The 12,868-nt window shown below is 38.8% G+C and overlaps 2 protein-coding genes across 3 annotated transcripts; both read right to left on the bottom strand.

The window, feature by feature from the left end:
• Positions 1-1,036: 1,036 nt before the first annotated feature.
• Positions 1,037-3,267, bottom strand: LOC106397372 (probable beta-1,3-galactosyltransferase 14). The gene is made up of 7 exons (XM_013837960.3): positions 2,781-3,267; positions 2,468-2,620; positions 2,279-2,361; positions 2,109-2,208; positions 1,856-1,969; positions 1,581-1,723; positions 1,037-1,484 (listed from the first exon to the last, which is right to left on the bottom strand). The coding sequence occupies exons 1-7, from the start codon at positions 3,131-3,133 to the stop codon at positions 1,396-1,398; spliced, it is 1,035 nt and encodes a 344-aa protein (XP_013693414.1). The 5' UTR covers positions 3,134-3,267; the 3' UTR covers positions 1,037-1,395.
• A 1,276-nt stretch (positions 3,268-4,543) lies between these two features.
• LOC106401344 (increased DNA methylation 1) lies at positions 4,544-9,604 on the bottom strand. 2 transcript variants are annotated; one of them, XM_013841847.3, is made up of 8 exons: positions 9,259-9,604; positions 6,691-8,872; positions 6,487-6,610; positions 6,149-6,231; positions 5,770-6,011; positions 5,559-5,645; positions 5,365-5,464; positions 4,544-5,282 (listed from the first exon to the last, which is right to left on the bottom strand). In XM_013841847.3, the coding sequence occupies exons 2-8, from the start codon at positions 8,806-8,808 to the stop codon at positions 4,683-4,685; spliced, it is 3,354 nt and encodes a 1,117-aa protein (XP_013697301.1). In that variant the 5' UTR covers positions 8,809-8,872; positions 9,259-9,604; the 3' UTR covers positions 4,544-4,682. The 2 variants fall into 2 exon arrangements, with proteins under 2 accessions (XP_013697301.1, XP_022559135.1); XM_022703414.2 differs by lacking the exon at positions 9,259-9,604 and adding an exon at positions 9,025-9,209.
• Between the last annotated feature and the right edge of the window lie 3,264 nt (positions 9,605-12,868).

The following is a 12,868-nucleotide window of genomic DNA, read 5'->3' as shown; positions in this document are numbered from 1 at the left end:
AGTGCAAAAACTTTAAAACCCAATTAAAATGATATAGAAGGAGTATATTTTACTTATTATTTTTTCGCAGACCCTAAAATAAGTTCATATTGGTTATCTATTATTTGTCGGCTCTGGTTGCTTCCATAAAATTGGGGGCGATCTTTGCTCCTCTTTTTGTTTTATGTTGTGTTCTCCAGTTAGATCTACTAGGTTATTCTCGTTTCTCTCAACAGGTTGTTTTCAGATCTCCGATATGATCCTTTTCCGAAGAGAATGAGAGTTTTCGGTTGATCTATTTTGTCAATATTTCTAGTTGAAGTGGATTATATCCTCGTTCCCTTCAGATCTAGTTCTATCTTGGAACTTGTGTGTGGTTTGATTGAATTGCATGTTGATTTTGAGCTTTCTTTGGTTCATACATGGTCTCGATCTTCGACCTTCTCAGTCTCTCGAATGAGTTGTTCATGATTATGAGTTGTTTCGCTCCTTATCCTTTCCTTTACAGATTTGATCGAGATCTTATTTTCTGTCCAGCTTCTTTGGCTTATCGATTCAACTCCTCCATCGACTTCCAGTTGAAGACTTTTGAACATGACGTGTTATGTCTCCTAGAGCTTGAAGCTTTGGTCTTTCATCTGCATGAGCTATTAGGAGGATTCGCACGGAGGTTGTAGCCATGGATGGCTTCCTCGCTTTGCCTTGTTCAAAGAAGCTTTGTTCAAGTCATCATGCTTTATTGATCTCTTTTGGGTGAAGGTTTATTTTATGTTGTTACCCACTTCTTCTAGCTTAGATTGTTTCATATTCTGTTTCTTTAGTCATCATGTTATTGTGTTTTAGTCTCTCCGTAGTTGGAGCTTCAGTCTCCGGAGGTATGATGAACCTGCCGGCCAATGTATTTCAAATCTGTATCCCACCTTTGTAATCTTCTTTTGATACTATAATCATGATAATATAATCAGTGTTTAAAAAAAAAGGGTTATCTACTGTCTTTTATTTCATTTCTTATATCCGCTAATAATTACATAAAATATAATTTAGTTCTCTACTATAGTAAAAACAAAAGCTTAATCGATTAACACTGTATCGGTTTTTCCTCTTTCCTCGTCGATAATGCGAATTCGAAATTGCAGTTAGTTTAACCTCATACTTGTACAACAAGGAATAATCCAAAATTTACCAGCCCTAGTTTTATAAACCCTAATGCCGTTTAAGCGAAGGATCAACTCACCTCGCTTTTCTGGCATTGCCACCTAAAGAGTACATAGCAGAGTAAGTGAAAAAAAAGAAGGAGGAAAGTCGTATATAATCTGTGCGAAGCTGCAACTTCAATGGCGGAAGTGTCGCCTCGGATCTTCGACCATCAAAGGAGATATATATATATATATATATAACTATATAAGAGGTAAAAGATCACTCATCTTCCGATGGCAAAGTTGGGCTCTTTGAGCAGCTCTCTATCTTGTGAAGTTCCAACATCCTTTTCTCTGGGTTACAAAGCCCTGCACCAGTTACATATTCAAACCCAAGCTGTGATCAGTTCTTGTCGAAAGGCTTACGCAAAACCTGGATGCGTTTCCAAAATGTGAGTATCGAACCTGAGCATTTTGGTATATCCCAAACAGCAATGGAGTAGGGTGAGCACTCTCGTTCACAAAGGGTCTTGTGGTTCTCGTGGTTGACGTTCATTGCCAACATCCACGCACCTATTGTCACGTCCTCGTTGCTAAACATCCTGAAACTGAAGTTTGAAAATATCTTTCTTTATTAACCAACAAGGCTTAACACGCAAAAGACTCTGAAGTCAAATTCCTAAACCAAGTACATAACTCAGGGTGACTTCAAAATCGAATGAAAGAGAGATATAACTTGCCTGTTATTCTTGAGGGCAACCAAACTGGTGACAACATCAGCAGAAAGAGCATAGATGGGGCCATAAGCATGAAGAAAGTACTCCTTCCCCAGCAAATCTGCCAAAGGCTCATACCTGCAAAAATCAAACCAATTTTCACGTATACTGAATCACAAAGATGCGACTATGTATTTCAAATCCGATCATAAACAAGATTTCTCAAAAGACAAGAATGAATTCGCATGTTCGGTTAGTTCTTCATTCCTGTCCTTACCATTTAAGCTTTGGATCTGTGAAAACAGGACCTTTTTTCAAGCATCCTAGGTATGTCTGCGAGTGGCTCCTCTCTTTAGCCAACAGCAAAGACAAACGATCTATAAAGAAAACAACACCTCCTTAGAAAATTTAGAACCATCCTAAAGACATGTGAATGTAATCAGTCACCTGGCCTCAAATAGATATCATCATCAGCTTTGACATAGAACTCCGAATCATACAGAGCATACGCAGCTTTGAAGAAAGCCAAACTATACAACAACAATAAAAAAACAAAACATATAAAAGACCAATCCTTTCCTGTTACCGAGCAAAACAAAATTCAAATGCAGAGGAAGTGTTACTCTCTTAACTAACGTTTTGTATGGGAGCTTACTGTACTCCTCCTCGATATCGAGCAGTATAAAGTCATCATACTCTGCAATCTCGCTTCTAAGCTCAGCCATCTTCTTTTCATCTTTGGTCTTGCCTATGATAAACCTGATAGCCAATCCTGTTGACTCCTCCAAGCTGCAGAGAATCATGAATCAATAATGGTTATTGATCTTTAAGGTTTGAGATTATGATCAATAGATTCAGATTCCTATCTACGCAATGCTAATCGTTCTGACACAAATTTTGATTCCAGAGAACCCTAAATCGAGATATGACCAAGAAGATGAATCGTTACCGACGAAGCCCTTCTGGATCGGACGGCATCCACGTGCTCCTGAGCGCTCGTCTCCTCCCAGCTGATCCGAATCCGGTTTGGATACCGACGAATCCCATCACCTTATGCCTCTTCACTCCGCCGCTGAGGCCATTACCACCGTTACTATTCCCGGCGACGTCCCAGACGACTCGCACCGTCTTCGGAGGGGAGTTCGTGAGGCATGTCCGGCTCGGGAAAACAATGGCGGCGAGTCCGAAGATGAATCCGAATAGCCCGATCGCGAGAGAGGTGAGGACGATCAGAGACGTCGATCGGCGCGTGGAGGGTGATGTACGCGCGTGGAAGAGCTTCAGCCTCGGAGAAGACGGCATGATTTTTTGTAACGGACAGATAACGGATCCAGTTATTAGGAAGCTCTCGGTGGTTTATTTCGTTTTAACGGTCGTTGGACTTTCTGTTTTCTCAGATTAGAGATCTTTATGTGTATGAAGAAGGGTTAATTAATGAATTAAACAAATTTAGAGGATTGATGATGATAATATAAGTTAGGCAGGTGATCTGACCAGATGCTAAGAAAATAGAAAATAAATTAGTCATTAAGTGTCAGTAATGTACTAATTAATGTCGATGGAAAATCGTAAACATCTACCAAAATCAAAATAGCATTCATGGTGAAAGCGTTTTTGGCATGGTAAATTAATAAAATAGGTACAAACTTACAAACTACAAGTTTCTATTCATTTTCTAGTTCTAGCATTATTTATTTTTTATTTTGTTTATATAACTTGTAACAAAGATTTCAGATCTTGGAGGTTCGGAGTCCGGCCGGCGCGTAAGCGCGGGTGCCAGCGCCGGAGCTCGTCGTCTTTCATTTTAATTGTCCGGCCTTTGTCCTATCCTCCTCTCTTTCAGTGATCGCTTTGTCTGAGCTGTGGTTTCATCATCATCCGTGATGTATCGGATCTTGGAGTGAAGACGCGGTTGGTGTGGAGTTGATGGTGCGGTGAGGACGCGCGTAGTATGGATCTCGTTCCCAGGAGATGGAGGCTTCCACAGATTCGTCGTCGCCGGCTTTTGTCACCGCGAGGTGGAAGCGTCTTTGGCTTCGCCGTCGTCGGCTCAAGTCCCCGGGGTGTGAAAGCTTCCTTAGCTTCTAGCCGCCGGCTTTAGGTTTTTTTAGTTATGGTTCCTTAGTGTTGGGTTCGAACTGGGATCGATTGGTTTTTGGTTGTCGCTTTAGGGTTGAAGATTTCAAGTTGTCGCTTTGTCGGAGGAGCTCTCTAGGAGAGATGAGGCTCTTCGACGGGTAGATAGAGTGGGAAGTATTAGATGGGTTCGGCGGAGGCTCTTCGGTTACGAGCTCCGTTTGAAGTTTGTTGTGGTGAGGGATTCCGGTGGTGAGACGAGGCGGAGACGGCCAAGTCCCAAGTCGAGGCGGATGTGACGCGTGCAGTTCTGATGGGTTGAGATGCATCCACGTGTCCGGCGTCCAGTCTCCTTGACACTCGAGTCGATCGTCGTCACACCGGGGATGGTTTGGGCCGTTGGCCCGTGTAATGGATAGGTCTGTAATGTGGATCATTGGGGCTGATATTTAGTTTATGTATTTTGGGCTTTCATGTAATATGTTTTTGGGCTTGGCCCGATCCTTTTAATATTAAAAACATTGACGGGAAAAAAAAAAAAACAAAGATTTCAGATTTTCCAGCAGAATGTTTTAAAAGTGATTAACAAGAAAGAAGTGTCCAAATGAAAATGTAGAGGATGTCTTAATCACAGGATAATGTCTTAAATAATCATATACTTATGATAAATACTCCAATCACCAGTGTTTGGCTGATTTTACAGATTATATAAAATAAATAAAAAACAGAGTGGAAAAAGAAGTGGTAGTTTTCTTATTTATCAAAGTCCTAAATGTTAATCCGAGTCTTCAGAGCTATCAAAGTCAAGTTGTTCATCAACACAAAGCAACATCTCATCACTAATAACATTATTTACTACTTCTACACTACCAACTTGCCTCTCTTCTTCTACAGCTTCAGAGGATGAAGAAGCTCTTCTCGTCACTTCTTCTTCTCCTTCTGATGAAAACTTTGACAGTTCCTTCTCCAAACAATCTTCTTTGGTGTTGCTCTCTTGGGCTGGCTTCTCTGCTTCTGAAGTTGGTTCTGTTTGGTTGGTTCCAAGTGGCACTGGTAAGCCTAGGAGAGGTTCATCATCTGATCCTTCTGGAACCATATGATCGCAGCTCTCAAGTTGGGTCGTCGTCACGGCAAACCCGGCTTTGTCTACATCTGCTTCTTTGTTAACATTACCGTTCACAGTGTTGGGTTTTGCGCACTGGTATAGCGTTTTCTTGAGCAGGACTGTCCCAGGGAACACCATCAAATTTAGTCTTTTGAGAGCTTCGCGTTCTTCATCATCCATTGTTTTGAAGCCGAAACCTTCAGTCCATGTTTCCACTAAACTTGGCAAAGCGGCCACAACAAGATTCTCCACTTTGAGAGACATAAGCATCTGCACCCAAAAAACCAATATTAGTATTAGTTTAGATGGAGCCTCAAGAACAGTGACGTGACCAAATTTTAAAATACTGTACCTCTTCAATTGCAGTCACGAGGATTCTGCACATTCCCTGACGACGATACTTGCTGCATGTAGCTACAAGAGGCATCTCTGCAACACTTACTCCATGCACCCTATGGATATAAGCAAAATGTATGTAACTCATTCCCAAACATGTGAAATTACACTTTCTTGGAGCGTGAATTTTTCACCTATGCATATACTAACCTGATGGATGCTACTGAGATCATCACATCGTTCTTTTCCACAACCACTGTGTAAAACCCATCAAAGTCTAACCGGGCAAATTTTGACCTTTAATTTCAACAAAAGATTCAAAAACGGTAAGACACATAGTTAATTATGAAAAGCAGAACCGAAGGTACAATCTCAACACACAGAAACAAACATGTGCAAGCAAATGACATAAGGACGTTACCCCCAATTGTATAGCACATGAGGTATCATGTCAATACCAGTTCTTGCATCTACCATAGACAGAAAGCATTCCTCCATAATCGATAGAGCAACAGCTAATTTCGAGTTGCATTCAGCCTTCAGTGCCAACCTTCGCGCAGAATGAGCCTTTCCATCTTCTTGAAAACATTTCAAAACCGTCCAAGACAGACCATCAGCATTAGGATATGTAACCCCAACACGAGAACTTAGACCACTGTGCACCTGTGCATTACAACTACTTGTTAAGAAACTATATTTGCTAGCTGTAACGACTTCTCTTGTTACATATCAAAGAGCTCAAGAACAGTGAGAAAGATATCAATTTTTTAAATATATAAACTAGGCATGAGTACTCTTACCTTCTCGCAACTTTTACCACAAAAGTAGGTTTCTGGAAAAGGTTCTCTGCGTTTACTTATCTCTTGCAGACATACTCCATGATCTGATCAAATACATAAACAGTTATCAGCCATGCCGGACTTCAATCAAAATTAACTGGTCTTGCAAAGAATCAATTAGTATAGAAAGCAAAGCTGAGCCTAGCAAATAAATCAACATCTGCAACTGTAACTAAACTGATGAACAGTGGCAACAATCATGATAACATCTCAGTGTGCCATGATCGAAGACAACTCAAACAAGGAGAATGGATCATGTAATTTATAACAGGTGAACGAGTGGGAGATGAGGTCATTACATTTATGCGCACACTGAGTACACTTAAAATCCTGAGAGCGGTCATCAGGAGCATTATCACTAACGAACTCTCTGCATATCCAACATGTGCAGCTTGAGCAATACCAACTGCCTTCCGGGAGCACCTGAATTAAAAAAAGAGCAAAGCTAATACAGCCATTCTCTTTAGAAGGTAGTTATCTATTAATGCCACACGTTACGTTACCTTCATTGCTAAACAAGCCTGATGGAAGGTAGAAGGGCAATTATCACAGCAGATCAGCTCACCGCCATCACCACAGATTCCACAAGAATCATCATTGGGATCATCACCATCATAACCTTCCTCTGATCTCGATCCATTTCTTCTAGCCTTATACTCAGCATACCAAGCTTCCAGCTGACAGGAAGCGAAAGGCTTTCCTGATCCCATGAATAGATTCAGACAAGGACACCCCTGGTCGAATCCAGCGTGTTTCTTGAACTCAGAAAGCGATATAGTCCTGTTGCAGCATGTGCAGACCACTCCATCTTTGGTCACGATGCCTGTTTTCACAACGGTATCATCATCATCTGGATCCCGCAACTGGATTACTTCGTCCTTAGAGATTACTTTGGAAGCTAGCAGCCATGATAAGACAGTTCTTGGACCTAAAGCAGAGCAGTTCCCTTGACCAAATTGTTTTTCCCCATTGCTAGTGCTTCGAGGAAGTAGCCTGCACCCTCCTCTATTGTTCTTTTTCTTGGTTCTAGCTTTTGATTTCTGAGCTTTCTTTTTCTTCTGGCTTGATCTGATTGCACACCCAACCTTACCTTTGGTTTTAAAAACGACATCGTCTTGATTACAGTTCTTTCTTCTTCCCTTCTTTGAACTCTTCATCTTATCATTCCTGAACCTTTTATCTCCATTTTCCTCTGAGATGACGTGGATGTTTCCCATATCTTTAACCTCGCATTCAAGGCCAGTGGGGTCCAAGGGAGCTTTTTTCGATCTTCCGTGTGACTTCTTCCTCAGAAGACTCTCATGGATCCCTTCTGCTATCAGTTTTGAAGCTTCAACGACCTTGCTAACACTGTTCTGCTTCTCTTGTCTTGAAGAAGCATTTTTCCTCTCAAGATCAGAATGAATCTCTTGGTTAGCATTCTCGTCGTCATAAACAAGAAGACTTCCCTCAGATACTGTCAGCACACTTTCAGGACAGCCTGAGATCAATTTCAGACAAGTTGCATCCTCTTTCTTAAACTTGTCAATAACTGAGTTCCTGGCAACTTCAACTTTGTTTCCTTTTCTTAAAGAACCAACTTTCTTATCAACGAAGACAGCAGTCACAAAGGGCTCTAAAGTACTCCACCAAAGCGCTCGTGTGTTAGCTAGATTTAACAGTTTCATGTTCTCCTCAATGTCCAGCAATGTAAGCGAGAGATCAGACCAAAAGTCATTGATGCCTGTCCATTTCTTAGTACCTGTATCCATTAGCTTATGATCAGCTAGTAATATCTCCCCCAGTGATCTCCAAGCTGACCCAAATTCACGAAACTTCCGCCCCTGTGAAGATACGTATATAGTTTCCGAGTATTTACTATTGGATCTTTGGCGCTTCTCGATTTTCCATCTGGAAGAAGCAAGCAACTTGCAGACGTACTTGTAGAGAAGAGGACGAGGGTCCTCTTTAGGATCAATCTTTAGACAAGTTTCAGAAATGCTTAACTCATTAGGAGATACTTTAGTTCTCTCCTTCAACTGTAGTGGAGTAGATGCACCAGCAGAGAACACTCTGGTTGCAAAGCTCTCCTGAGAAACAGGAGACTCAATTGCCTTTAACTCCTTTCCATCGCATTTTGCCACGTTTTGTGAGACAATGCCACTCAGATAAACATCTTTGCCCTTTTCTATGCTTTGCTTCAGCAAATACGAGCTCGTTGAGACACCCTTGTTAGATGATTCAACTAAATGGAGAGGTATCATATCTCTAGCAAAATCCGCATTCTGAAAACCAGTAAAAGGCGATCCCTTTTCATCCACATTCTTATTAGCAGAAAGCTTGGCTCTTTTAGCTTTTGTGTTAACTTCAGAACCATCCTTAGAAGCAGATGATGGCTCTAGGCATGCATATCCACTTGTGACCACAGAGTTGTCATTGTTTGAGCTCAGAGAGGAGTTGGCATTCTTACTGGAATCATCACACTCGAAGTTAATGGCTCCAGTAACAAGACATCTTTTAGTAGCAGTAGTAGTGTTTCCGGAATCACTCGCAAAGAAAACTTCCCTGAATATCTGATGCTCTTCATATGACCCCTCGAAGCAATCATCTTCTAACATCTCGACCTCAGCTTCGGGAAGCATCTTCACAAACTAACTGCATGTTCCACTTCAGCTTAAATAAAGAGGGGGAGGTAGTAGTAGTAACCTGCGTTTATAGAATGTAATAGTGACAGATTCATAATCAGAACTTTAGCAGCAAAGATAAAAGGAAACTACAACAGGTGGTTAAATGAAACAAGAATCAAATGTACATTTTTGAGATATTAAAAAAAAACAAAAAAAAAAGCAAGAAGTTACTTATTTCCTTCAAGATAGGTTGGAGCCGACAAGCAATTTCTCAGAATCAAACAAGGAAACAATCATACAAGAGCAATAGATTCAAAACAAGACAAGATCAGAGACCCAGAAAGGCCAAATCTTTATCTTTCTAACCGAAGCTTAGTAAAATATCAAAAGCCCATAGACCAGATTTCAGGAAATTGAGATGCTTTTCTAAGGCTAAAGAGAGCTGAAAAATGTGGATAAGGTTACCAGAGCATGCAGAAGAAGAAGGGATCAAATGGTAATCTGAATCTGACATTTGGGGGTTGTATTCCTCAAAGAATGCGAAAGAAATCTCAGTGCCTCATGAAAAGTCTCGAACCCCAATCTTCTCTGTCTCTTCTCTCACCAAGTGGGGAACGCATTTTCAATTTCACGTTCTCTGCACTCACTCTCTCACTCTCTCTCTCTCTCTCTCTCTCTCTCTCTCTCTCTCTCTCTCTCTCTCCTCGATCTCTCTCTCTCACACAAACACAAATTTGTTTGTGACTCTGTCTTGTCCCTTTGATTTGTTTTTGTTAGCTTTTCTAAGAGATCGGAAGAACCCGTTTAATTAATGGGGAGACCATTTGAAGAAAAAACGCTGGTATATTAAATTTTTTAGGTTTCTAACGTTTTGTAGTTTTTAATCAAAGATGGAATCAAAAATAATTTAAACATATACAATAAATTCGGTTATGTCAAGAAGAAGAAATAATCTTTCAATTAATTAGTGGGGATAAGTATTTGATGGTTTTGATTAGTAAACAACATAAACATTGTTAACAGTAAAATTGCAGAAAACAAAATATAAAGTTGAAGGGGTTAGTGGGAGCTATATCTATAATGATAGTTAACATTTTAAAATTATATAGTTATTTGTTGCGCTGTTTGTTGCCAAAACTGAATGTGGCTGATATTCTGGTACGTGATCTAGTTTAAATAGTTCATGTGCATTCAAAAGGCCTTACATTACCTATGATTCCTCTGACCTATTATTTTTCATCAAAAAAATATATAGTTATTTGTTAATGGATTCTAAAGGGGTGTTAATGGGATGTGAATTTCTAGTAATTGTTAAAATTATTAAGTTCTAGTGTTATTGGTTTGTGGATTCTAATATTCTTAATCAAATCTAGTGTTATTGGTTTTATGATTGTTTAATAACTTACAAAATACCTTGTTATTAGGTGTTTTCCTGCACCATGTGCAGTAAGAAATTTTTTAAATCTAACTTATATTTAGAAATAAATTTTATTAAATATTAAGATTTTACTATTTTTTTACTAATATTTAATATAGATTTGATATATATTAAACCAATTTGTATAAAACTAATAAAAATGATATAACATTGTATAATTATCAAAAATTTAGCCTATACAATATTTATAAAATTTGTAGGTATATAAAAAACTAATGATCTTACAATTAGATATTTAAATTTTTAAAAAATTGTAGAAATTTTTGAAAGTTTTATTAATACAAATTGTATAATTATACAAAAATAATAATATTTCAAAATTTGAAATGTTATATATGAATATATTTATTTTATAGATGATGTATGATCTATTGCCATATTTAAAAAAATTACCAAAAGGAAATATCAATATTAAATGTAATATATAAATTATTACCATATTCTAATAAGTTTACCAAAAATATAAATCAATATTAAATGAAATTATCCATGTCATATTTTTCCGGAAACCATGTCATCAATTTCAGTAGCCATGTCATATTTGTTTTGTGAAATTGATTGTAGAGAGTACATGTGGCAAAATCACTTCGAAAATATAGTCTAGGGGATTTAAAAGTTTAGTTTTTAATGATTCTATAATTCTATCAAATCTAGTGTCATTGAGATTTGAATTCTAAACACTTTTACTTATGAAACAAAACTTCACAAATCTTGCATATAACCTCTAAATTTTTAAAATCACTATACTAGCATATTTGATAAACTTTTTAAATATGAAAAACTCTTTACAATACCAACTCTTCATAAATTTTACACCGGCTAACCCCTTCTAACATTCTTGTAAATCAAGTGTTATTTGTTTGATGATTCTTTAATGCCGTATTAAATACATGTTATTCAAAAAGTTTGAGTTTTAACAATTCTATAATTCTATCAAAATCTTGTGTTATATGAATTTGAATTCTTAATTCTGTCAAAACACATCACATGATAATCATATGAAACAAAATATAACAAACTAGAAACATATTAGTATAAGAACCAAAACAAATTTATCATTTATGTTCTTCCTAAACTCACAAACCTTGATGAGAACTTTGTCTTGAGTGGTCAATTTTTTCTAATATAAATGCATGGAGTTTTAAAATTCAGGCAGAAAAAAAGATAATCTTATAGCAAAAAGATATAAAGAATTTAGAAAAGCATAAACGAAAACCTCCAAAGAATTTGAAGCAACATAAACAAAAAAAAATTGGTGAATGAAAGAGAAAAAATCTTCAACCACAACTCAAATTTGTTGCTGGCCGATAGAAATGCACAAAATATGTTCACAACAAAATGATGATGAAAGATGAAGAATTTGAATCGAACAAGGACGATCGAGACCATCACAATGCATCATCATCAGCCACAGATCATACATTATCAGCAACTAAGGATCAATGTGAATCAGTATCAGCCATGCATCATCAGCAGCAACTAAGGAAAAATCATCAAATTGATGTGCTTCACTGCCATGGAGGAGAAACAAGGAATCGTCGATGTGATTTTCCTTCTCTCTACGATTGGTGGTTTCGATTAGTTATCCATGGTCAATGAAATTCATCAAAAGATTCACGGGTTTAGTTGGTTCTTTAGTGGTTTATTACGATGCTTGTAAGAATTGTGGAGCAACTTACAAGCTTTTAGCTCCTCTCCCAACACACAACTCGCTAAAGCCTCCTTTTGCTCTTCCTTTGGCTCTTTCTCTAGCTTCTGCGCGACACCTCCATGTTTTGCCTTTGATCATGTCCCCAAACTTGCGAGAGGAGAATGAGTTGGAGAAGAAGCAACAAGATAAACCAAGCAAAGCTTCTCCTGGGATCGGGTTTAAACTCTTGAAGAAGATGGGGTTCAGGGATGGAAAGGGGCTAGGGAAATATGAGGATGGGATATTGGAACCTATCATGGCTACAAAATTACCGAAGTATATGGGGTTGGGTCATGCTGTCCAATTCATAGAGGACCAACCTCCCAGCAAGAAAGGTAATATTGACCCTGGACTAGTTCAAACTGTTTTGATTCTTGGTAGAGACTTTACATCTTTCAAGTGATCGAATCAGAGACTTAAGTTGATATTTTTTCCCAACATTGGTTTTCAGGGAAACCTCGGAACAGGCGCAAGGACCGTCCACCACCACCGCATAAAAACATGGGAGGAGGTCCACCAAATGCAGGATGGTCAGGTAACAACAACAACGGCTACCAGCAGCAGGGTGGTGGAATGCAGCAGCCACAGTACCAGAACAACTATCCACCTAACCGAGATGGCAGCGGCCAGGAAACTTCATGGGGACGTGATCAAGAGCAAGGGAATTCGTTGGCGAGATGTCTGTTGGGAGATGAAGAGCTAGCATCATTCATGCAGTTTCAAAACGCGCAGGAGAATAAGGAGTTGAAGAAGGAGCAACCAAAGAAAGGTACTCCTCGCGAGTGAGAGTGCCATTTAGCAAGAATTTAAAAACTCCTTTGTCTTCAGTTTTATCAGTCTGGTATTGTGTCGAGACTTGAGTAACAGTGGCATGGTTCTATATAACCAGCGCAAAACAACATGGGAGGAGCGCCAGTGCAGAAAAACAGGAGAGGAGCGCCAGCGCA

The sequence above is a fragment of the Brassica napus genome, chromosome C5 (assembly GCF_020379485.1).
Source record: "Brassica napus cultivar Da-Ae chromosome C5, Da-Ae, whole genome shotgun sequence".
Classification (NCBI taxonomy): domain Eukaryota; kingdom Viridiplantae; phylum Streptophyta; class Magnoliopsida; order Brassicales; family Brassicaceae; genus Brassica; species Brassica napus.
Note: the sequence above shows the minus strand (reverse complement) of the source record. Positions and strands in the feature narration are given on the sequence as shown.